Source organism: Oncorhynchus kisutch, linkage group LG5 (assembly GCF_002021735.2).
Source record: "Oncorhynchus kisutch isolate 150728-3 linkage group LG5, Okis_V2, whole genome shotgun sequence".
Classification (NCBI taxonomy): domain Eukaryota; kingdom Metazoa; phylum Chordata; class Actinopteri; order Salmoniformes; family Salmonidae; genus Oncorhynchus; species Oncorhynchus kisutch.
Genome location: NC_034178.2, coordinates 16,051,186 through 16,078,189, shown reverse-complemented (window position 1 = coordinate 16,078,189; position 27,004 = coordinate 16,051,186). Strand labels below are relative to the sequence as shown.

Genomic DNA, 27,004 nt, shown 5'->3' with positions numbered 1-27,004 from the left:
TGTGGTTAAAGGTGGGAGGGCAAGCCAGGTTGCTGGAAAATCTTCTAAATGTCACAGGTTGACGACTTAATTGGCACGCCGGCATGCAGGAACGGCAGGGGCTCTGGAAATGTAGCGAAGAAAATGGCATTTGGTGTCGGAACCACGAGGTACTCATCTGTGCGGACAGGCAGCGCAGCGGGCATTGTGAGCTAATGCCCGCCTGTCTGATGCAGGTGTTGGAGACGGACGCTGTCTAACCCAATATCCACAGTGCACCTCTTACCCACAGCGGAGGAGGACCTACTTAGCTCACGTTTGAGCCGGAGACTAATGTATTGTCAGGTGGGATTTAATAAAGTGAGGTGCTACACACAAACAGTACCTAGAAAGAAACGTTAGCACGGTGAAGATAACTTTTTAAACATTTTGGAGTGTTTAACCTCAATTTGAGCACTGTGGGATTTATGACTAACTTTACGAAGAACGTATTTGTTCAACATTGGATGGAGTAAATGAATCAGAAACAGACCTGGGTTTGAATACTTACAAATATTACAAACATTTTCAAATACTTTCAGCGTTTGCTTGAGTTAGCCTGGAGGGCCAGTTGGGCTGGTTTGCAATTGTGGGACTTTTCTATTTTTTGGATTGAACCATGCAAACTCAAACAGGCAATCGATCTTTGAAGTAGTTGAAGCCCAGGTCTGCTCAAAAAAATATATGCAACAGTAAAACCATATCACCTCTTTGAGGTTATCATAACCTCATTGGAATTCATTCAATAGACATTTTAATTGTTCTTTTAGTGGGGGATTTACCCTTTGGTGCCCTTCTTGTTAATCTCATATAGATTATAATGATCGACTGAATTTCTCTACTTGATCTTTGACCTGGAATGCATCCCAAATTGCACTCTACTCCTTATGGGCCCTGGTCAAAAGTAGTGCACTAAATAGGGAATAGGGTGCCATTTGGGACGCAACACTGACCTCAATGGTTATTCTGTAGCTTTACCAAAAAGATTTCTTCTAATCAGTGTCCTACTGCTCTTTCCCGTACACAGGAGGGGAATGGGAACACAACAGACATTTTAAAGATGCAAAGCAGCCAACATCTTTTGTTACACCAGCGATAAACTGAATTAGCATTTGTGCCACTAAGATACATGCTGTTGTGTAATTTGCTTCTCTTCCCAAATTGAATCCATTCAATGCCTGGTGGAGCAAACAAGTCAATTCTATAGAACTTTCTCTAACTATTTCACTTATCTATTCAGGTTCGAATGGGTTGCAGAACTACCCAGGGCTGGATTCAATTCGAGGTGCAATAGATCAGTGTTATAGCCAGATTTAAATTTAAAGACAATGTTTCCATGTTTTAGCGGAGACTGCATTCGCAGTAGATGCTGCATATGTCGGCTCAATCGGAAATTACTTTTAAATTTCAACGCTGATCTTTGGCGTTACGGATTGAATCCAGCCCTAAGTGCAATAATGACTAAACAGGAACTTTAGGGCTGTGATAGGCCTTGATCGGCTTGTCACATGAGTGCTGTTCATGCACATTTCATCTACTTAAACAGTTGATGTCGGACGTTTACATACACCTTAGCCAAATACATTTAAACTCAGTTTTTCACAATTCCTGACAGTTAATCCTTGTAAAAATTCTCTGTCTTAGGTTGGTTAGGGTCCCCACTTTATTTTAAGAATGTGAAATGTCAGAATAATAGTAGTATTTTCATATTACCATGGTGATGTATTACTGTGTGTGTGGGGGGAGGGGGGTTGACTAATTGTACTGTTTCATAGTTTATTTCATCTCTTCCCTCTCATCCCTGCATCATCAATCGCGGTCTTTGTTTGTAATACTTTCAATATCGACTTGATCTGAAAGTAGGCCCTATAATCCCAACTGTAAAGCGTATGCTTACATACATAAACTGTAACAACTAGGAAGAAAGCAAATCCACCTATGCTATTCCTCATTCTTCTTATCCTATTTCACACCATCAGATATGTGCTTCAAGGTCCTAAGAACTTGAGGGCACACTTGTGGTATTCACGATGCTGTAAACTCACCTGAAATCTCTGCAATGGTTGCATAGGAACTTAACAACAGACGTCGAGCACTTCATGATCCTGTAAACTTTGGGTATTTATCTGAAACATAAAAAGGCATCAGATTAAATGTGTTTGAGCTAATAAAACTGTCTGATATCACAGACTCATTATAAGGGGTGGCTATAGGGTTTGAACGTGTGAAGTGAACATAGAGATGGATAGCGGCACACTTAGGAGGCACTCTCTCTCTCTTCCATCTCTATGGAAGTGAATCACTTGAAGATTGACCTTTTTTTTTAATGCAAATGAGCCATTGCATGATTTAGCCATGGCTTTGACCAGTAGCATGTCAGAATCTCAAAGATATCTAACTTTGTGAGTCTAGGTGTGTGCTACACGAGATGAGTACCCACCAGTGAAATGATAGTTAATGAATTGCAGAGGGTGACGATCACAGAGATCCTGTAATTCATAAAAATGTCATCTCCAAACATCTCCAAACATGGACTAGTAAGGTAAACTGGATCACAGTGTGTTTGTCTTGTTTTCAAGAGGAGCTGTGGTTATGCAGAATTGCATTTGCTACCCCATTACTGTCATAAGGTCATTTTAAAATGATGTGCGCCACCTGTGATTGGTATGTTTTTCTATCTGAGAGGAGAGGTCGCTGGGGAGATTATGCTACAGGCATCAGAAAGAGAGTGTATGGAGGAGGAAATATGATTTTTTTTGTCTTGTATGAACTGGGGGGGGGGTCATCCCGTTCCTTGTCTTGTCTGTGGGGTTGCTCTTTTCCTTGATGTGTGGTGTGACCAGTTTTGTTTTGTAGCTGTTTCTGAGCTGACCTGTTCTGGCTTTCTGTGTGGCAATCTTTCATTGTCCCTCTTATCCCAGGATGTGTGGGGGAGTGGACATGTCCTTGGTATGATTAGTCTTTCTCTAGGCCTACTATCTGTGGTGATGGGCATAAATACCGGACTCATTCGAAGGGCATGTGAAACACCCCACCCATTCCCGGTCTGTATAACAATAACAAAGAGCGAGACAAATTGGTTTTCCCTTGAATGCATGCTCGTAATGAAGCTTTTGTATATTGAGATTGGACTGCCTTCTGAGTGTTTTTTCCACAACATTTCTTGGTGCCGTGACCAGGATCGCTAAAGCAGGACCCGAACCTATATCGCCGGCTGGGAACCAGACAAGGTCTCCTGGTCAAAACTAAGAGGTAAGGGACCTATAAATCCTTATATGACACAACAACCATAGATGATCCCATTCACTGTGAGTCTACATGTAATCAAATATATGTTGACAACCAGGCACAGTACAGAATGTTCAGGTGTTGAGTCAAAGATGGTTGCTTTCTGTGACTGTTTCCTTAGATATCATAGCATCACCTTGCTTTGGTATTTAGCTTCCCATGCGCTACTTACTTGATGACTAATCTGGATAAATAAAGGTTGAATATATTGAATAAATAAATTGCTCTCTTCAGAAATGTGAATGGATGGGAGAATAAGGCAATGACATTTGAAAGAGCAATGCATATGCTTTAGGGTTGATAGACATTTGAACAGAATACATGCTAGCTTAAACCGTTAGTTCAGTCCATCCTTCTAAATTACATGCCTACCGCTTTTCTCGTTGATCTGGAACATAATCATGCACATTTGTATGTTTTTAGCAAGTATGTGACTAGTGTGTGGCAAGCGGAGACATGAGCATTCAACCAATTGCCTCCTCGTCTCACCCCTCTCTCTCTACATGTAAGTGATGTTAACCATATTGACTTTGTAGATACAGTAGACAAGCTATTGGAGCCTCTGTGCGTTCCACCTCCCTCAGGCACGATTCCATGTGTGTCTACCTAGACCCGGAACCACCCTCGCACACAAAGGTGTAGCTCATTTCAATACTAATGCCACATTATGGGCATTTGAAAGCGTGAGCTACATTTATTATGAGTCAGCTTACCTCAGAAGCAAGTGGTTAATCCGTTGGGTCCCCATAGAGTCGAGGCACAGAGAGAGGTCACAGAGATAGTGTTTAAATAGACTCGCCTTCGCACCATTATTAAAAATAATGTCCACAGGGGCTGTAGGATTGTACCATTCTGTTTTATAATTTTTTTTATTCCTTTTTAGCAGCATGTGTAGCAAGGGAGACTGACACGAATAATGTGGCCTTTTATGGTAGAACTATGCTACCTTTTCAGATGAGGCAAGGTCTTCTAATGAATTGAAATGTGTTATTTTCAGCAGGAGATTCTCTTTTGCATACAAGTTAAATGGCTTGGCCTTAAAAAGCACAGTTGGTAGTTCACTTTACCATTTGGCTGTGCAATGAATATAGACTGAATGCAGCATAAAGACACACGCGCACACACGCACACACACACATACACACACAGACAGTTTATTTCAAGCTAGATAACACACCATGTTGTCACCACTCTACCAACTATGACAATTGGTCCCCGAATGGCTCCGTGAAATAAGACAATGAGCCCCAGCTAGATACTGACGACATGGCTTAGACTGAATCAAAACAATTATAAGGCATCTCATGTGATTTCCGCTGGTTGACGTTATTGTTTTGAATTGCCATGTAGTCTAGTCTACACCATCTTGACACCGCAGCTAAAGTAAGGCTGTGGTGAAGAGATGTCATATAGCTGAACGACTGTAGTTGATAGAAAGCTTGGGACAACTAGTTAACCTTCAACTCAAATCCGTCAGTGTCATAAAATAAAATACAATGACAATAACCACATATGACACAAACATATCCACTGTCATTACATGCCTATGGTGTCATATCAGTTCAGTCACAACCCAAGATGCTACCCGTCAATAGATAAAATTATTGTTGTATGACAGAAAACTAGGGACAACTAGTTAAAGTTAATCTTAAATATGTTAGTGTCAAAAAACACAATGACAATAACCATATAAGACATAACCACTATCATTCTCTCTCTATTTGGTGTCAGTTGAGTAATAATGCAAGACGCTACCTTTCATAGTATGTTTATGTCATTTCTACATTGCCAGAAGTCTGAGACATCACTCCAGAGAACTCATTTCCACTGCTCCAGAGTCCAATGGCGTCGAGCTTTACACCACTCCAGCCAATGGTTAGCATTGTACATGGTGATCTTAGGCTTGTGTGCGGCTGCTCGGCCATGGAAACCCATTTCATGAAGCTCCCCACGAACAGTTCTTGTGCAAATGTTGCTTCCAGGGGCAGTTTGGAACTCGGTAGTGAGTGTTGCAACCGTGCTGAAGCTACACACGCTTCAGCATTCGCCGGTCCCGTTTTTGTGAGCTTTCGTGGCCTACCACTTTGCGGCTGAGCCGCTGTTGCTCCTTGACGTTTCCACTTCACAATAACAGCACTTACAGTTGACCCGTGGCAGCTCTCGCAGGGCAGAAACTTGTTGGAAAGGTAGCATCCTATGACAGTGCCACGTTGAAAGTCACTGAGCTCTTCAGTGCGGGCCATTCTACTGACAATGTTTGTCTATGGAGATTGCATTGCTGTGCGCTCGATTTTATATACCTATCAGCAACGGGTGTGGCTGAAATAGCCGAATCCACTATTTTGAAGGTGTGTCTACATACTTTTGGCCATGTAATGTATAATCCATCCATGAGTCATATGTTTCAAAATAATGGGGTATATAATTGAAATGACGGCAAAACATCACATGACTTTGGCTTTAAATCTAAATCTGTTTCAACTCACGAGCCATAGACCCTGGTAGATAAACACCCCCTTATACCCTTTAGAGAGGATAGGGATATAACCAGATAAATGTGATGAGGACACAGCACACACAGGGTGATACTGCATACAAAGCAGGTATGGCACTCAAGGAGGACATACATTCTCTATGACGCTATGATCTAGGTAAGCATGGCTCATGACAGAGCTTCCCCATGCATCAAAGGGATTTGTGGAAACCAGAACATAGAAAAGGAGTTAACATAGACTCTATGGCAATTCCACTAAGCATCAACATCAACAATGCAGCTACTGTAGTATGCCTATTGATGGTACCTTAATGATACTCATAGTGTGCAGTAAGAGTGTGTGAAGCAAGACTGACACCTAGAGGCGTTGGGGGATATTTATCATAAAGAACAACAATCTCTATTCCTGTGTAGAAGATGGACAGATATGTAAAAATACCATTGCACAAAGCATCTCAGAGTAGGAGTGCTGATCTAGGATTAGGTTTTCCCTCTTATTCATTACGATTAAGGCAAAACTGACCCTAGATCAGCACTCCCACTTTATGAATACGGGACAAAATCAAAAACGTTTCCTGGTGTCCAGGGCACATATTCATAGAGTAGGAGCGCTGATCTCGGATCAGGTCTTCCCTCTTATTCATTATGATTTAAAAGGAAAAAATGTATCCGAGATCAGCACTCGTACTCTGAGAGGCTTCATGAAATTGGCACAATCTACGATATTACCTATTGCCGAGGCATTTTATGTTCTGTTGATCGCACATGGATGCATCCCAATACATAGCTTGTTGTCATGGGCTGTTTGTCACAAGTCATGGTCATCATGTTATGGTTAGAGTATCTGTGTAGGGGTCAGCTATTGTGAGCAAATGCTTTGACAGAGCTTGAGTCATCTTGATCCAGTATCACTTAAACCATCAGACACCGTGGAGCCCAGATGCCAAGTCAGGCATCGATCAAAGGGGTTGCCAAGACAAACAAACACATCAACAGAGAAAAGTGCATACTGTGACTGCTTATCTATCAATTGAAACTTGTGCATGCACCTGCTCGTCGAACATTTCATGCCACAATTGTGGGCATTAATATGGAGTTGGTCCCCCCCTGCGAAAACAGCCTCCACTCTTTTGGTAAAAGGGGTTCCACTAGATTTTGAAACTTTGCTTTAAGGACTTTCTTCCATTCAGCCACAAGAGCATTAGTGAGGTCGGGCACTGATGTTAGGCGTGGCTCACAGTCGACGTTCCAATTCATCCAAAAGGTGTTCGATGGGGTTGAGGTCAGGGCTCTGTGCAGGCCAATCAAGTTCTTCCACACTGATCTCGACAAACCATTTCAGTATGGACCTCAGTTTGTACACGGGGGCATTGTCATGCTGAAACAGGAAAGGGCCTTCCCCAAACTGTTGCCACAAAGTTGGAAGCACAGAATCGTCTAGAATGTCATTGTATGCTGTAACGTTAAGGTTTCCCTTCACTGGAACTAAGGGGCCTAGCCCAAACCATGAAAAACAGCCCCAGACCATTGTTCCTCCTCCACCAAACTTTAAAGTTGTCTCTATGCATTTGGGGAGGTAGTTATCCTGGCATCTGCCAAACCCATATTCGTCTGTTGGACTGTCATATGGTGAAGTGTGATTTGTCACTCCATTTGAGTCCAATGGTGGCGAGCTTTACACCACTTCAGCCGACGCTTGGCGTTGCACATAGTAATCTTTGGCTTGTGTGCGGCTGCTCAGCCATGGAAACCCATTTAATGAATCTCCTGATGAACAGTTCTTGTGCTGACATTGCTTCCAAAGGCAGTTTGGAACTCAGCCATGTTGCAACCTGAGGACAGACGATTTTTACGCGCGACGGGCTTCAGCACTCGGCGGTCCCGTTCTGTGAACTTGTGTGGCCTACCACTTGACGGCTGAGCCGTTGTTCCTCCTAGATGTTTCCACTTCACAATAACAGCACTTACAGTTGCCCGTGGCAGGTCTAGCAGGGCAGAAATTTGACAAACTGACTTGTTGGAGAGGTGGCATCTTGAACGTCACTGAGATCTTCAGTAAGGCCATTCTATTGCCAATTTTTGTCTATGGAGATTGCATGGCTGTATGCTCGAAATAGACGAGTCCACTCATTTGAAGGGGTATCCACATACACTATATATACAAAAGTATGTTGCTTTGCCCAAATAATAGTCATCAATCATCACTATGTAAGGCATTAGAGTATTGCTATGAACTATTGAGCAATCAGTTGTGATGGGTGGGACCTTTTTGTTGGAACAAGAACCATCATCGGACTCGTACATAAAATACGATTGGCATATCTGGCATACCAACCAACTCATCAACCAATTCAGTGGCCTTGTGGTTAGTATCTGCCCTAAGATTGGAAGATTAGGTTTTTGATCCCCAGTCAAGTTATGAAATGCCTCTCTGCTTGGCACTCAGCACTGTGTCCTGTCCATGGGCAGGTTGGCATTTATTGGTCACTAGCTGGCACAGCCACAGTCATAAAATCAGATTTTAAACCCAAACTCACCCACACTGCTAACCCTAATGCTTAACCTTAAATTAAGATAAAAAAAGCCCATTTTAGTTTTTATAGATTTTTATGAGATAGCCAATTTTTACTTGGCAGCTGGCCCATCTAGTAGAAACCAATAAGTTCTGCCTCCAGGGCAAGACTCATGACAAATGTCAACCTGCGTCCATAGTGTGTATATGTACTTGTAGACCAAGATGCCTCCCACTATAGAAACAGGCTCCGACAAGGCTTACTTTACTTACATGTGGCATAAGGATCAAAGAGGCAAGAGCCAGCTGGCCTTTAAATTGTCATCATTTTATTGTCACATCTTCTTTACAATCATGACTGTTCTGGACAATATGCAATGCAACTACTGAGATAGATGTGGAAATAGATGCATCATCCAAATATTTCTCATATTTGTATTTGGCTGGACAAAAACACACCTTTTTATGATATGACCTAATCTCAGTTACATATACCCAGTCTTATCAGATCGGCCACACATTAGGATTTATGCACATACTCCAAAGGTTTGCATACAATACGCACGCACTAACTAACAACTCAAGTAGGACTTTGAAATCCTCGCAAAGTAGACATTTCCTGCCCTATAGATACAGAGAAAAATAGAGAGCCGTCCCAAACACAACCTATAGTACCTGTTTTGAATACTGAGCGAGTTGAATCACAGCCAAAACAATGTAACTTCATACTAATGACAGTTTACCCAAATACTGTAGTACCACAAAAGTAATTTTATCACTAAACTTAACTTGAATGACAAAGCTTGAGTGATTTTCTGTAGTCCGATGAGGTTGCCAACAACACTCCTATGCACCTCCCAGACACTCCTATGCACCTCCCAGACACTCCTATGCACCCCCCGGACACACTTATGCACCTCCCAGACACACTTATGCACCTCCCAGACACTCCTATGCACCTCCCAGACACACTATCCAAAATGGATGAGGACAGAAGGGTCTGTGTGCGTGCATCCTGGTGAAAGGAGAGGATAGGTGAATCGAGCATGTTCCTAGAGGGGCTTGTGTAATTCCTCTGTGGATCAGCAGCCGCCGGTCCCTGCATAAAGACAACAAAGAAAAACACAGTTGGTCAGGACAGAGGAGCAACTCTGAAAATGTAATGTGGAGACCTGCACCACCTATTGAAATGTACCTTTTGGTAGGTGAATCATGTGACAAATGAGGTTCTAAGGTGGTTAGTTTAAAAAAAAACATGTCTTCGTATTAATAAAACAACAATAACTGCACCATTTCATTTTAGTAGGAGAGAATGGAGAATTGTTGTATTTACACTTGAGCTGTGATATTGCTGTCACCTTTTGACCATCAGTAGTAATGTTGTCAGTCCTATTAACACTGTCATTGTTCCAACTACAGCCAAGAACGGGGAAGATGGTGGCCACTCATCTGGATGGATAATCTGCATTTTCTCTTCTGAGCAGAAGGGATATACTGTGCAGTTGGGAAGTATTCAGACTCCTTGATTTGTTTTACTTACAGCCTTATTCTAAAATGGATTATCATCAATCTACACACAATACCCCATAATGACAAAGCAAACCGTAAAAAAAAAAAGGTTTGCTAATTTATTTAAAAAACTAAACAGATACCTTATTTACATAAGTATTCAGACCCTTTACTCAGTACTTTGGCAGCGATAACAGCCTTGAGTCTTCTTGGGTATGACGCTACAAGCTTCGCACACCTGTATTTGAAGAGTTTCTCCCATTCTTCTCTGCAGATCCTCTCAAGCTCTGTCAGCTTGGATGGGCAGTCTCACTGCATAGCAATTTTCAGGCCTCTCCAGAGATGTTCTGGATGGGCCACTCAAGGACATTCAGAGACTTGTCTCGAAGCCACTCCTGCACTGTCTTGGCTGTGTGCTTAGGGTCTTTGTCATGTTGGAAGGTGACCCTTTGACCCAGTCTGAGGTCCTGAGAGCTCTGGAGCAGGTTTTTATCAAGAAGCTCTCTGTACTTTGCTATGTTCATCTTTCCCTCGATCCTGGAGAGTCTCCCAGTCCCTGCCGCTGAAAAACATCCCCACAGCAAACTGCTGCCACCACAATGCTTCACGTAGAGATGGTGCAAGGTTTCCCCCAGACGTGACACTTGGCATTCAATCTTGGTTTCATCAGACCAGAGAATCTTGTTTCTCATGGTCTGGGCAAACTCCAAGCGGGCTGTCATGTGCCTTTTACTGAGGAGTGGCTTCCGTTTGGCCACTCTACAATAAAGGCCTGATTGGTGGAGTGCTGCAGAGATGGTTGTCCTTCTGGAACGTTCTCCCTTCTCCACAGAGGAACTCTGGAGCTCATTCAGAGTGACCATTGGGTTCTTGGTCACCTCCCTGACCAAGGCCCTTCTCCCCCTTACGCTAAACACTGCTCCATATGTTGCAATTTGTGCAGCTCAAGTGCAATAAAGACAACCTAGAAGGTGACCACAGTCATGCAACGTGTTTGAGGTGATCAATTTGAGCAAGGCAAGGTGTATAATTGCTCATCTTAAATCACATAATGAGTAGTTATTTGTAGATCACTTATTCTACGCAGTCCGACTGTAACAAAGACAACCTGGAACAGTAATGTTGAGAAGCAGGGGTTCTTTACCTCACCCTAATCTGTGCAGTGCGGCTGCAATAAAGACGACCTGGAACGTGACCAGTCATGTTTACACTGGGCTTCCCTGTCAGGCAGGTAACAGAGATGTTTAGCAGTCGCGGGTACTCTACCACACACTTCACCACTGTGCTCTCGGTGCGAGTGCTGCTCAGATGGTAGAGACCCCTTTGGTTGTCCTGGTGACTCTGGTGTACCTTCAGGATACCCCTCCCTGGGGGGAGATGTTTCCAGGTCATTTACCACTTGTGTTTTGAGTTGTAGATTGGTGGACACAAGTAAAATCTCTGCAAATATGGTACATTTCCTCAAATTTCATAATCATACTGTAGATCCCTCTTTTCATGCAGTGATGAGATGAGGGAATGATTGAACATTCAAATGAACAACGACAAATGAAACGAAGCAGAATCTCATTTTAACTAGAGATATTACTCATTATTATTCAGCCAAAATCTCTCATGTATGACATTAAAGAAGCAATTGAAAACTACTCAGACAGAAGGGAACGGCACCGGCATCACTCACCAGCGATGGTAAGAATAACATTAGCGTATATGAGTGGAGTGGTGGAAGTCTTGTAGTAATGTGTGTAAGTTCCTTCGTCTGTGACAGAGGCGATGAGCAGGGAGCAGTTCCAAACCTCTATGTTTGGAACTGCAGTATCGAAGAGCCCTCACTGCTGCTCGATCATCCTATTTTTTTCCAACTTCATTGAGGAAAATAAGAACAATCCGAAATGTATTTTTGATACTGTCGCAAAGCTAACGAAAAAGCAGCATTCCCCAAGAGAGGATGGCTTTCACTTCAGCAGTAATAAATTCATGAACTTCTTTGAGGAAAAGATCATGATCGTTGGAAAGCAAATTACGGACTCCTCTTTAAATCTGCGTATTCCTCCAAAGCTGAGTTGAGTCTGCACAACTCTGCCAGGACCTAGGATCAAGGGAGACACTCAAGTGTTTTCGTACTATATCTCTTGACACAATGATGAAAATAATCATGGCCTCTAAACCTTCAAGCTGCATACTGGCCCCTATTCCAACTAAACTACTGAAAGAGCTGCTTCCTGTGCTTGGCCCCCCTATGTTGAACATAATAAATGGCTCTCTATCCACAGGATGTATACCAAACTCACTAAAAGTGGCAGTAATAAAGCCTCTCTTGAAAAAGCCAAACCTTGACCCAGAAAATTATAAACAAATATCGGCCTATATCGAATCTTCCATTCCTCTCTCAAACTTTTGAAAAATCTGTTGCGCAGCAACTCACTGCCTTCCTGAAGACAAACAATGTATATGAAATGCTTCAGTCTGGTTTTAGGCCCCATCTTAGCACTGAGACTGCACTTGTGAAGGTGGTAAATGACCTTTTAATGGTGTCAGACCGAGGCTCTGCATCTGTCCTCGTGCTCCTAGACCTTAGTGCTGCTTTTGATACCATCGCTCACCACATTCTTTTGGAGAGATTGGAAACCCAAATTGGTCTACACGGACAAGTTCTGGCCTGGTTTAGATCTTATCTGTCGGAAAGATATAAATTTGTCTCTGTGAATGGTTTGTCCTCTGACAAATCAACTGTAAATTTCGGTGTTCCTCAAGGTTCCGTTTTAGGACCACTATTGTTTTCACTATTTTACCTCTTGGATGTCATTCGAAAACATAATGTTAGCATTCACTGCTATGCGAATGACACACAGCTGTACATTTCAATGAAACATGGTGAAGCCCCAAAATTGCCCTCCCTAGAAGCCTGTGTTTCAAACATAAGGAGGTGGATGTGGAAGTGGGTGCAAACTTTCTACTTTTAAACTTTTAGACAAAACAGAGATGCATGTTCTAGGTCCCAAGAAACAAACAGATCTTCTGTTGAATCTGACAATTAATCTTGATGGTTGTACAGTCGTCTCAAATAAAACTGTGAAGGACCTCGGCGTTACTCTGGACCCTGATCTCTCTTTTGACAAACATATTAAGACTGTTTCAAGGACAGCTTTTTTCCATCTACGTAACATTGCAAAAATCAGAAACTTTCTGCCCAAAAATGATGCAGAAAAATTCATCCATGCTTTTGTTCTGGCCTTCTAGGTTAGACTACTGCAATGCTCTACTTTCCCAGCTACCCGGATAAAGCACTAAATAAACTTCAGTTAGTGCTAAATACAGCTGCTAGAATCCTGACTAGAACCAAAGAAATGTATCATATAACTCCAGTGCTAGCCTCCCTACACTGGCTTCCTGTTAAGGCAAGGGCTAATTTCAAGGTTTTACTGCTAACCAACAAAGCATTTCATGGGCTTGCTCCTACCTATCTTTCCGATTTGGTCCTGCCGTACATACCTACACGTACGCTACGGTCACAAGACGCAGGCCTCCTAATTGTCCCTAGAATTTCAAAGCAAACAGCTGGAGGCAGGACTTTCTCCTATAGAGCTCCATTTTTATGGAATGGTCTTATCTTCAGTAGGTCATATGATTGAGTGTAGTCTGGCCCAGGAGTGTGAAGGTGAATGGAAAGGCTCTGGAGCAACGAACCGCCCTTGCTGTCTCTGCCTGGCCGTTCCCCTCTCTCCACTAGGATTCTCTGCCTCTAACCCTATTACAGGGGCTGAGTCACTGGCTTACTGGTAATTTTCCATGCCATCCCTAGGAGGGGTGCGTCACTTGAGTGGGTTGAGTCGCTGACGTGGTCTTCCTGTCTGGGGTTGGCGCCCCCCCCTTGGGTTGTGCCGTGGCGGAAATCTTTGTAGGCTATACTCGACCTTGTCTCAGGGTAGTAAGTTGGTGGTTGACGATATCCCTCTAGTGGTGTGGGGGCTGTGCTTTGGCAAAGTGGGTGGGGTTATATCCTGCCTGTTTGGCCCTGTATCATCGGATGGGGCCACAGTGTCTCCTGACCCCTCCTGTCTCAGCCTCCAGTATTTATGCTGCATTAGTTTGTGTTGGGGGCTAAGGTCAGTCTGTTATATCTGGAGTATTTCTCCTGTCTTATCTGGTGTCCTGTGTGAATTTAAGTATGCTCTCTAATTCTCTCTTTCTTTTTTTTCTCTCTCTCGGAGGACCTGAGCCCTAGGACCATGCCTCAGAAATACCTGGCATGATGACTCCTTGCTGTCTCCAGTCCACCTGGCTGTGCTGCTGCTCCAGTTTCAACCTTTCTGCCTGCGGTTATGGAACCCTGACCTGTTCACCGGACATGCTACCTGTCCCAGGCCTGCTGTTTTCAACTCTCTAGAGACAGCAGGAGCGGTAGAGATATGAAAAGCGAACTGACATTTACTCCTGAGGTGCTGACTTGTTGCAGCCTCGACAACTACTTGTCATTATTATTACTTGACCATGCTGGACATTTATGAACATTTGAACATCTTGGCCATGTTCTGTTGTAATCTCCACCCGGCACAGCCAGAAGAGGACTGGCCACCCCTCATAGCCTGGTTCCGCTCTAGGTTTCTTCCTCGGTTTTGGCCTTTCTAGGGAGTTTTTCCTAGCCACCGTGCTTCTACACATGCATTGCTTGCTGTTTGGGGTTTTAGGCTGGGTTTCTGTACAGCACTTTGATATATCAGCTATATATAAATAAATAAATTGGAAAAAAACATCTGTCTCATATCCTTGACAGTTTTAGACAGAAGAGAAATGCTACGTCACAAGCTCCTCAGATTAGGGCTGGCAATTGCCGGGAACCTCATGATACAATATTATCACAATACTGAGGTGTCAATACCATATGTATTAAGATTCTATCAAAAGTATGTGGACACCTGCTTGTCGAACATCTCATTCCAAAATCATGGGCATTAAAATGGATTTGGTCCTCCATGCGATAACAGCCTCCACTCTTCTGGCAAAAGGGCTATATAAGATTTGGGAACATTGCTTTAGGGATTTACTTCCATTCAGCCACAAGCATTAGTGAGGTCGGGCACTGATTTTGGATGATTAGGCGTGGCTCACTGTTGGCATTCTAATTCATCCCAAAGGTGTTCGATGGTGTTGAGGTCAGGGCTCTGTGCAGGCCAGTCAAGTTCTTCCACACCGATCTCGACAAACCATTTCTGTATGGACCTCGCTTTGTGCACAGGGTCATTGTCATACTGAAACAGGAAAGGGCCTTCTCCAAACTGTAAGCACAGAATTGTCTAGAATGTCATTGTATGCTCTAGCGTTAAGATTTCCCTTCAGTAGAACTAAGGGGCCTAGCCTGAACCATGAAACACAGCCCCAGACTATTATTCCTCCTCCACCAAACTTTAAGGTTGTTACTATGCATTCGGGCAGGTAGCGTTTTCCTGGCATCCGCCAAATCCAGATTTGTCCTGCCATATGGTGAAGCGTGATTCACCACTCCAGAGAACGTGTTTCCACTGTTCCAGAGTCCAATGGCGTCATGAAGCTACCAACAAACAGTTATTGTGGTGAAGTTGCTTCCAGAGGCAGTTTGTAACTCGGTAATGAGTGTTGCAACTGAGGACAGAAGATTTTTACACGCTTCAGCACTTGGCGGTCCCGTTCTGTGAGCTAGTGTCACCTACCACTTCACGGCTGAGCTGTTGTTGCTCCTAGACGTTTTCACTTTACAATAACAGCACTTACAGTTGACCGGGGCAGCTCTAGCAGGGCAGAAATTTGACAAACTGACTTGTTGGAAAGGTGGCATCCTATGACTGTGCCACATTGAATGTCACCGAGTTCTTCAGTAAGACAACTCTACTGCCAATGTTTGTCTATGGAGATTGCATTTTATACATCTGTCAGCAACAGGTTTGGCTGAAATAGCTGAATCCACTATTTTGAAGGTGTGTCCACATACTTTTGTATACATAGTGTATCACGATTCTATATGTATTAGGATTCGATACTGTGATTTTATTGCAATTTGATGTTCCAAACATATTGTGATTCGATGTTCCAAACATATTGATCACTATATTTCTGCTGCAAATGGACAAGAGAGCCTTTCGAAAATTAGTTTGAGATAAAAGTGCTGAAAACACATTCGCTCACCATTTTAAGAATAAGTTTTAGTTCAGGTACAATCGGCAACAATAGTATCGCAATTTCCCCCTACCCTTCCTCAGATAAGGCTTTTTTGCCCGTCTGTAGGGGTACACTATAGCTTTTTAAGTGCCGCCTCGAAACCTCATTGGGAGATGGTGGCTAGTGTCTGTGTTTACATAACATTTCAAGGAGACATCTTCATATCTTGGCACCACATATAATGTGCTTTCTGCAACCACATGTTTACTAGGTACATATGTGGTTTAACTACTGGCATATTTGGGATTGAATTTGTGGTCTTGTGGCTGTGTCAGGTGTCCCTTCTTCTTTTCCAGAGTCTATTTGTGTCTAGTTTAATTAAATTCTACCTAGGCCAAACCTTCGACGTTTGATAGACTGTATGCCTACTTTGTATTACCAATGGTATAGTAGGGTATGGTGGGACAGGGAAACAAACCTGAGTCACTGGCATGAAAGGCAAACACCCAACTCATCTTTCCAATAGGGTTAACTCACTTTGTGGGAATTGCAACGTGGCTCGTTACACTGCCCCTCCGAATGGGAAGGCACGTACCCATGATTCGACTACTCAGCCCCCTCACACGTCTGGGCCTTGCGTTCTGATAGCCTCACAACCGCCATCCTACTTCTGACACCAATGTAGTGAGCACGGGGAAGGGAAGCAAACCCGGGTCGCGAACACTTGTTGGGAATTATAATGTGGCCCATATAGCAAAGATCGCAACAGTATGATGATATTCTGAATTTGAGACCACATTTAGGAAGGCTTCTGGGGTTTATTGAAAGAAAGATAGAAAACCAAGGCGCAACATGTTCTGTTTTGGTGCTTAGCCTGCAATTGTACTGGTGCTATGTTGAAAAATACATATCTGGAATTCTCACAATATGATCCATTTCAATCCCTATTTTCTGAATTATTTACATGTCTGTATGGCAGAATATAACAGACTTACCAGTGGGGCACACAGATGCCAACTACTGTCCACATGCTTTTGTTAAACCTACAGCAAAATAGAGATAATGAAGACAATAATTCAAACAAACATAATACATACAAGTTTTTGTATAATGACATTGTTAATGTACTTTTAGCCTGGAATCTGCCCGTATAATTTTAACTGGCTATATTGAACCTGTTTTACAACACTATGTCATACATAAACACATTTATGAAACACAAACATTTGCGAATGTAGAGGTGCAACTTTCTATGACAACATTAATTGAATCAAGAAATTGTTAAATATTGACTTCATAAATGCTGTTATTCTTGATTTAATCATTCATAAATAATTTACCTCCACATGACATTAAACAGAAATAAATGCAGAAACATACCTGTTAACGTGTTTTGCCCCCGAACAAAATGCAGTTCTTGTAACGGTCAGTCTGAGGATGAAAGTGAAGGTATTAAAAGTATCCCTCAACTTTTATGTTGACAGTCATTTGTGATTTGAAATGTCTTACCTGGAAAATAATGGACATCACTGCCCTCGTGTGGTCATGGTGTTCACCCCTCTCATTCGCTGCCGTAGATACAGACAACTACTCTCCAAGATGTATTCATTGCGTGCCATGAGTGATTGACATATTTGTCTACCAATAGTAATACATCATGGAAATGTTCTCGTCCAATCCAGGCAGAGGATATACCAAACCAACCGGAATCAACGTTAAATATAGCATGTAGAACAGTTGCTTTTTCTTGTCATTGCATACTCTGCAATTATAGTAAATGTGCAGACATCAGGAAGCAGAGCAAATCTAGGTTCGTGTTAAGGTTAGTGTCATTTAAAAACATTCGGTTTTGTGAAGACTTCTCTTTGGGACTTATTGATGATAAGATTAGCTTGCTATACAGTAGCTAGCTACCACGGTCACGTGTCTGTTAACCCATTCATAGACGCAAACTAACTTTAGCGCCTATTTTACGGTATAGTCCAGGGATAGGTGACGTAATTGTTCCATTTTATGATACAAGTTTCACACTTGGTACACTAACACCAGATAGCTTAATGGACATTAGCTAATGATTGGAGCCAGTCTGGGAAGCCGGTCAGTCAACCAGCCATCCAGATTTCCTGTTAGAAAATAGGTTAAAATAATTTCAAACAAAATGAAAATGACTTTGTAATGATATTTACCATTAAATAAACCCTCACAGGTAGACAACGATTCTGATCATAAGATACTCGTAAGACCATAATATGTGCCATATTGAGGTCATTTTGACCATATTCCAGCAGCAAATTTCCCACACAGCTTGGACATGTTGAAATACATATATTTTTGGCTATAAGTGCCATCGCAGATTTAGTCCATTACCCCCTGGCGGTCATTTCCAACATGGCTGCTGAAAAATAGTCTAATAAACCCAAGATGGGTAACCTGCTTGGATAGATGTCACCAGGGGTTCTCTGCACCGGTCAGAGAGCAAGCTGACGGCAGAGACAGTGCCAAAGTTCACATATTTATTGAGGACTTGTGGTTGGACATGGTAAAGTTGGATTTGTGTGTGGTTCTGCAACAGAGAAGATGCATTCCAAGCAGGTTGCATAACATAAAAGGTAAAGGTGATAAGGATTACTATTAAACCAATATATCTCAATGTTTGTTTATATAATTATTATTATTATTTATTTTTGTTACGCTCATCTGTTACTGTCACTTTGTCCTATCGTTGTCTAATATCTTTTCACTTTTGTTTTGAATGTTCTTAATTGGAAAATGCAAAAATAAAATATTTAAAAAATAAAATTAAAAAAATTTAAAAAATCTTTCAAAAATAAATAAGGAAATACACATGGATAATAGGAAATAAACGTTCTCTTAACTTGGACACACACAACTGTAAAAAAAAAAAAAACTGGACAGGATTTAAGTACAAAAAAAGGTGTGAATGAGCCTGTCAGGGAAGTCCTGATAATTAGTGACAAGTGTGGGGCATTGAGAGAAAGGTTCAATCAAGTTCATCTCAGTAGATTCCTCCTTTTGATGATCAGCGTGGCAGATGTGTTGCTACCTACCCTCACCACCTGGGGGCGGCCTGTCAGGAAGTCCAGGATCCAGTTGCAGAGGGAGGTGTTTAGTCCCAGGGTCCTAATGAGCTTTGTTGTACGCATGAGCTGTAGTCAATGAATAACATTCTCACATAGGTGTTAATTTTGTCCAGGTGGGAATGGGCAGTGTGGAGTGCAATAGAGAGTGCATCATCTGTGGATCTGTTTGGGCGGTATGCAAATTGAGTGGGTCTAGGGTTTCTGGGATAATAGTGTTGATGTGAGCCATTACCAGGCTTTCAAAGCACTTCATGGCTACAGATGTGAGTGCTACGGGTCTGTAGTCATTTAGGCAGGTTGCCTTTGTGTTCTTGGGCACAAGGACTATGGTGGTCTGCTTGAAACATGTTGGTATTACAGACTCAATCAGAAACATGTTGAAAATGTCAGTGAAGACACCTGCCAGTTGGTCAGCACATGCCCGGAGCACACGTCCTGGTAATCCATCTGGCCCCGCAGCCTTGTGTATGTTGACCTGTTTAAAGGTCTTACTCACGTCGGCTACGGAGAGCGTGATCTCACAGTCGTCCTGAACAGCTGATGCTCTCATGTATGCCTCAGTGTTGCTTGCCTCAAAGCGAGCATAGAAGTGATTTAGCTCGTCTGATAGGCTCGTGTCACTGGGCAGCTTGCGGCTGTGTTTCCCTTTGTAGTCTGTAATAGTTTGCGAGCCCTGCCACATCCGACGAGCGTCGGAGCCGGTGTGGTATGAATCAATCTTAGCCCTGTATTGACGCTTTGCCTGTTTGATGGTTCGTCGCAGGGCATAGCGGGATTTCTTGTAAGCTTCCGGGTTAGAGTCCTGCACCTTGAAAGAGGCAGCTCTACCCTTTAGCTCAGTGCAAATCTTGCCTGTAATCCATGGCTTCTGGTTGGGGTATGTACGTACAGTCACTGTGGGGATGACGTCCTCAATGCACTTATTGATAAAGCCAGTGACTGATGTGGTGTGTTCCTCAATGTCATCGGAAGGATCCCGGAACATGTTCCAGTCTGTGATAGCAAAGCAGTCCTGTAGTTTAGCATCTGCTTCATCTGACAATTTTTTTATAGACCGAGTCACTGGTGCTTCCTGCTTTAATTTTTGCTTGTAAGCAGGAGTCAGGAGGATAGAGTTGTGGTCGGATTTACCAAATGGAGGGCGAGGGAGAGCTTTGTACGCATCTCTGTGTGGAGTACAGGTGATCTAGAATTTTTTTTTCCCTCTGGTTGCACATTTAACATGTTGATAGAGATTTGGTAGAACTGATTTAAGTTTCCCTGCATTAAAGTCTCCGGCCTTTAGGAGCACCGCCTCTGGGTGAGTGGTTTCCTGTTTGCTTATTTCCTTATACAGCTGACTGAGTGCGGTCTTAGTGCCAGCATCTGTCTGTGGTGGTAAATAAACAGCCACGAAGAGTATAGCTGAGAACTCTCTAGGCAAGTAGTGTGGCCTGCAGTTTATCACAATATACTCTACTTCAGGCGAGCAAAATCTAGAGACTTTCTTAGATTTCGTGCACCAGCTGTTGTTTACAAATATGCACAGACCCACCCCCCTCGTCTTACCGGAGTGTGCTGTTCTATCCTGCCGGTGCAGCGTGTTTCCCGCTACCTGAATATCCATGTTGTCATTCAGCCACAATTCCGTGAAGCATAGGATATTACAATTTTTGATGTCCCGTTGGTAGGATATCAGTTTATTGTCCAATGATTGCACGTTGGCGAGTAATATTGACGGTAACTGCAGCTTTCCTAGTTCTGCCTACTGCGGGTCCGGACGAGGCATCCGGCTCTTCGTCCTCTGCCTCGCTTCCTTTTGCGAAAAATTGGGATGTCTGCCCTGTAGGGTGTTTGGAGAATATCGTGTGAGTCCTGCTTGTTGTTGTTGAAGAAATCTTTGTCTAATCCGAGGTGAGTTATCGCTGTCCTGATATCCAGAAGCTCTTTTCTTCCGTAAGATACGGTTGCAGACACATTATGTACAAAATAATTTACAAATATCGCAGGGAAAAAACACATAATTGCACAATTGGTTAGGAGACCGTAAAACGGCGGCCATCTCCTCCGGCACCGTGGTTCACTACATTCTTAAAGAAAATGATGTACTTTTTACTCCATACATTTTCCCTGGCTCACAAAAGTACTCTACATTTTGACTGCTTAGCAGGACAGGAAAATGGTCTAATTCACAACCTTATCAAGAGAACATCCCTGGTCATCCCTACTGCTTTTGATCTGGCCGACTCACTAAACACATGCGTAATTTGTAAATTATGTCTGTGTTGGAGTGTGCCCCTGGCTATCCGTAAATAAAATGATGCTGTCTGGTTTGCTTAATATAAGGAATTTGAAATAATTTATACTTTTGATTCTTAAGAACATTTTAGCAATGACATTTACTTTTGATACTTAAGTATATTTAAAGTACATTTACTATTAAAGTAGTTCTACTTAAAAAAAAAATGTTACCCCCTTTTCTCCCCAATTTCGTGGTATCCAATTGTTAGTAGTTACTATCTTGTCTCATCTCTACAACTCCCGTACGGGCTCGGGAGAGACGAAGGTCGAAAGCCATGCGTCCTCCGAAACACAACCCAACCAAGCCGCACTGCTTCTTAACACAGTGCGCATCCAACCCGGAAGCCAGCCACACAAATGTGTCAGAGGAAACACCATGCACCTGGCGACCTGGTTGGTGTGCACTGCGCCCGGCCCGCCACAGGAGTCGCTAGTGCGCGATGAGACAAGGATATCCCTTACCGGCCAAGCCCTCCCTAACTGGGACAACGCTAGGCCAATTGTGCGTCGCCCCATGGAACTCCCGGTCGCGGCCGGCTGCGACAGAACCTGGGCTCGCACAGCTAGCAATGCGATGCAGTGCCCTAGACCACTGCGCCACCCGGGAGGCCCCACGTAGTTCTACTTTTACTCAAGTATGACAATTGGGTACTTTTTTCACCCCTGATCATGAGGTACTGTACCTCAGGGAAGCAATATCTCGAGACTTCCTTAATATTAGACATTGCACACCAGCTGTTATTGACAAATAGACACACACCACCACCCCTTGTCTTACCAGAGGTAGCTGTTCTGTCTTGCCGATGCACGGAAAACCCAGTGTCGTCGTTCATCCACGACTTGGTAAAACATAATATATTACAGTTCATAAGATATTCTGTTGGTAAGAGAGTCTCGAACGGAGCTCATCCAGTTTATTCTCCAGTGATTGCATGTTGATCAATAGAACGAATGGCAGGTTACCCACTGGCAGACTAATTCTCACAAGGGACTCGAATCTGCGCTGATTTTTTAAATTAGAGAATAATAATTAACTTTTTCAATGCTAGTTAAGGATACTATAGTTATCACATTTTACGTTGGATTCATTAACTACAAAAAGCTAAGAAGTGTTTTCATTTTGGTGGTACTCTGTGCACACACCAGTGGCGTGTTTTCATGGATGCCAAGGGAAGCCAGGATTCCCCAAAGAATTTACAATAAAAAATAATTTGTAAAAAATTAAATAATAATCATTTATCTTTCGTCTCTCTGTGTTTTATAAGTGTTATTCAACAAGTTGAATGCATCTCACTGGAGAAAGCATCCGAGCGAACAAAACAGTTATCTATTTGATGCTGTCTGGTCAAAATAGAGTATTACATTATTGCAAGCATTTGGCCTCCCTTTATTAAATAATAGCCAACCAGCATTGAGCTAAAGTGAGTGATCTCAGCTGTGAATGGTCATAGTGTGCCAAAAAAAAGTGTCAAAGGAAGCCAGTTTGGATTTGGCTTCAGAGCAATCACATCAGAAACCAAACATCATGGAGATATGAATTTTGACTTTTTTTTAATGGGATTCTGATCCAACCATACATTCCTACATTGTGCCCTGACCATACACTGACCTGAGAGGATGTAAGTTTAACATATAGCTAGATGTAGTATGCTAATGTTTACTAGCTGGCCTGGCGCATTGTTGCTCCTGAAGTTAAGTTAGGCTAGCGAGCAAGCATTTTAGCCAGGTAGCCTAGGACAACAAAAACTAAAACTGTGTACTGTATGAGAGAGTCATAGACTGTTTAGGCAACATGAAAGAAAAGGACGGCATTGGCATTTCTACAAGTAGGGTGAGTCAACATGTTTTTTCTACTTGCACACACACACTCACACACACAGAAATCAGAACCATGGACAGCCACACCATATTTAGTTTAAGTTGATTGGACTTAATCGTTTTTGGTATCTTTTAGTTGTCACTGTATTAGACTAAGCATAGGTGTTTAGATGATGTTGAGATGGTGCTGGAAGAGTGGCGGCAACCCCTGTTTTCTTTATGACTTGCGGTAACTCTCTGTGGTTCTAAATTTATAGTTGTTTCGTAGTCCGAAAATGTCAGAAACATTACCTTGCTTGACCTTGCTGTAGGTCATGTAACTGCTTGTTACATGCAATGTGTTTTGTGGACTTCACCGGACAGATGTTGCTCTCTGGTTTTGTAATGAAACAAGTGTGTGGTTGAATTTATTTTGCCACTGTCATCTTATTGTCTTGGCCTTAGGCCTATATATCCCAGTGTCAATGCGTGTATGAACTAACAGGTTATAGTGTGGGTGGGGGGGGGGGGGGGGGGGGGGGGGGCTTGGCTTTTGGGGGGGGGGGCTTGTCTTCCCCAGTGATGTTACTCACGCATCGCTACTTGGGTGGAATCATTTAAAAGAATGCAGGACAACCGGATGATTTTGCTGGACATTCCCTGAACATTTTAGCCTATATTAATAAAAACATTTGGCAGTTAGGCCTACTGTCCTCTTCAAGTTTAGCTGGAATTTAAGCCGAAAGGATTTAAGAAATATGATTGGTTGACAATAGGCCTATCTGTGACATTGGCCTACTTCTCATCTTGCGCAGAATATCAAATCTCAACAACGATTGGAGAAGTGTTTAACATTACCAGTAGGCTTAGGCTACCACATCCTTATGATATATATATTTTTTTGTGACTGCAAGAGACAAGTTGTAATGTGTGACTAAAATAAGAGACAAATTAACCTTTTTTCTAAATTAGTGTTGTTTGAATTTGTTGATAAAATGTCGGACATGATTGTTTTGTTGCGGGACAAAGGGTCAAAATGCATGACTGTCCCGCACAATCCGGGACATGTGGTCACCCTAACCGCTACTGGCACACACAAGCTTGTAGCTCTGGTCCAATGTTAAGCCAACTTTCAGAAGTTCAGACATTGAACGTTCCTTCCACATCATCGTATTTTCGGGAACAAAAAGATATATATATGTAACGATTTTGGAGGTTTAAAAAGTAACAGTAAGGAACGATATAAGCCGTTACTTGTTTTGGTTCAAACTGGTTCAGAACTTTATTTTGCTGGTTGGAACAGTACTGGAACGGAACCCAAAAATATGTTCTGTTCAAAATGAAACAATTGGGAAATGATTTGGAATCCAACCCTTGGTGTAAACGGAAGAAGGACGCAAAACATTTCTTAAGCGGAAGCAAACGGAACGAATTGGGGAGGGACCTACCTGAATTTGTCCAATACAAACTCTAGTCTTAGTTGCAACTGTTTGGCTAATGATTACACCTTTTGTTGTCACTGAAAAATACTGTCTTCTGCAACTGTAAAACAGTGGACAGTAAGTGCATATTTTGCATTTGTGACATAATTATTTTGATGTGATATGTTTTCTAAAACCGTAGGCCATTTGAGAATCTATTTAAGTTTAGATGGTGTATTTGGCTGTTTTGGCTGCCAGAGACTATTAGCCTTTTAAATAGAACATGTACTGTAAGGTAGTCTATTATTGGGCTACTTGTCAGTATTCCCCAAATGTAGATTCAGATCAAAAGGCTCCGTGTGCGATTCTCACCGACCTAGCATAACTATACAACTCATAACAGTGATTCTGATAAGAGTCTATCGGTCAAGCATATCAATATGCAATGCAGTCTAAAAAATAAATATGATCATCATATAAGTCGTTTTTCAACAGGTGTGGATTGTGAAGATGGAGGGAGAGCATCCTCATGAGGAGAAGCAGACTGAAACTGCTTGCTGTGCATCCCAATGTCCCAAAGATGGAGAGGAAAGGCAGGGACAAGGGGCTATGTTATGGTCCATCCAGGAGGCAGTGGAGAGGCAGACCATGCAGATAGGAGCGTCCGCCTGTGGGGCAACGGCCGTAGTGGACGTCCTACAGGCCCTCGGCATCATTGTGGCACCCGAGACGGCTGACCGGTGTGTGCGGACGTGCCTGAGGAGGAACGAGGCGCCGCTGCCCGATTACCTGTTCTCACGGAGCGAGGCTGGTATTGACCGCTTACTCTCCTTGATCTTTTTAGCTAACAACTGTGCACTGTTTTCACAATAATCACCTGACCGCAATCTAACCTAATTACCACAATTTATGACAAGAATCTTTGGCTCCAACCCTGATTTGACTTAACACAACAGCCAACCACAACACTCATCCAGCAGTCTACTCTGACCACAACCCTTAGAACTTCCTCATTATACCACAATTTCTCTAACTGGACCACAGGCCCTCAACCATGACCACCAAATGCTCTGTTAACTGTGTTTGTGTGTGTGCGTGCATGCGTGCTTGCGTGTTTGTGTGTTTCTGTATTTATTTTCCACTGTTGTATATCTGTGATACACCCTCCTCTGTCTCTTCCCCTCTCACAGGCGCCACACACGCACAGCTGATAGCTGGGGCGGAGCAGGCCAGTGGTGGGCGCGTGCTGGGTCGCCACTTCCCCCTCCACCCTCGCCGGCGGGTGAGGCTGGTACCCTGGCTGGCACAGTGGATCCAGAAAGGGGCAGTGCCCGTGGCCACCATGAACATGCAGCTGGCAGTGCCAGAGGGAGAGGAGGTTCCCGACGCATGGCACCACCAACTCATCTTTGGGGTCGGACCCGACACTGTCTATATGACCAACCCCCTGGATGTGGGTAAGTCGTGTGTGTGTGTGTGTGTGTGTGAGAGAGTATAGCCTGTGTGTGACTTCATGCATTCTATGTCCCAGTGAGTGAGCGGGAGGTGCATCAGCGACTCTGCAGTGAATCTGTGTTGCTGATACGTCGAGAGGATGTGCTGCTGAGATTGACAGCTGACGCCCCTCTGTCTAGCCTATCAGACGACCAGTCTGACCCACGCTGGAAAGCCCTGGATGTGGAGGGTGAGAGAGAGATTTCTCTGTTACTCTGGTCATGTTCCCCTGCTCAGATCTTGCATGCATCAACCAATGGTTGTGTGCCATGTCATCGACTGTGTTATGTAAAATACCTATCCAGCCACTTTAAGATCTGGCATGAGTCAGTAACGCCTGGGCACAGGAAGGCGCCCTATGTCTGTCTCTCTCTCTCTCTCTCTTTGTCTCAGAATAACACACAATTTAGTTCTGCCAGAGCAGGATGTCAATGACGCGTGTGTGTGTGCACACCTGTGCGTTTGTGTGCGTGTGGTCCTTTACTCCCTTAGGTCAATTGAGGCAGATGATTCGTGAGGAAGACCATGATGATGAAGATCAGTTTAGGATGAGCCATGTCGTGATCCCCGCAGCGTACAGTTCAGGTGTGACAGTCTTCGCCCTCAGAGACTCAGACCAAGGACAGGAGCTTCTCCACACCCCTGAACTCCCTTTGCTTTGATATGGCTGGACAGTGGACACATCATTACCAAAAATCTTGCTCTGATTGGACAATGCATCTTTGACCTTCCCGCTATTGTTACATGTATTCGGTGAGGGGAAATGTTCAGAAACTGGTGATAGAAATGTCATTAATAGAGCTAACATGGTTCCTTATTCTACAGGTAAGAGAGGCTTGTCTGTTCTACATATTATATTTCTATCTGAACATCCAACAACGTTGCACCCTGCTGAATGTGCCCCAGGTGTATTCAGTGAGTTGAAGCACTCAAAAACAAAAAAGAAGCACTCAAAAAC

General features: G+C 43.1%; 1 protein-coding gene across 4 annotated transcripts; it reads left to right on the top strand.

Annotated features, from left to right (window-relative positions):
• On the top strand, positions 1–27,004 carry LOC109890718 (uncharacterized). Of its 4 annotated transcripts, none has more exons than XM_031824600.1 (5): positions 1–324; positions 25,048–25,363; positions 25,743–26,009; positions 26,084–26,236; positions 26,539–27,004. In XM_031824600.1, the coding sequence occupies exons 1-5, from the start codon at positions 313–315 to the stop codon at positions 26,706–26,708; spliced, it is 918 nt and encodes a 305-aa protein (XP_031680460.1). In that variant the 5' UTR covers positions 1–312; the 3' UTR covers positions 26,709–27,004. The 4 variants fall into 4 exon arrangements, with proteins under 4 accessions (XP_031680460.1, XP_020338306.1, XP_020338307.1 ...); XM_020482717.2 differs by lacking the exon at positions 1–324 and adding an exon at positions 17,652–17,775; XM_020482718.2 differs by lacking the exon at positions 1–324 and adding an exon at positions 17,654–17,763.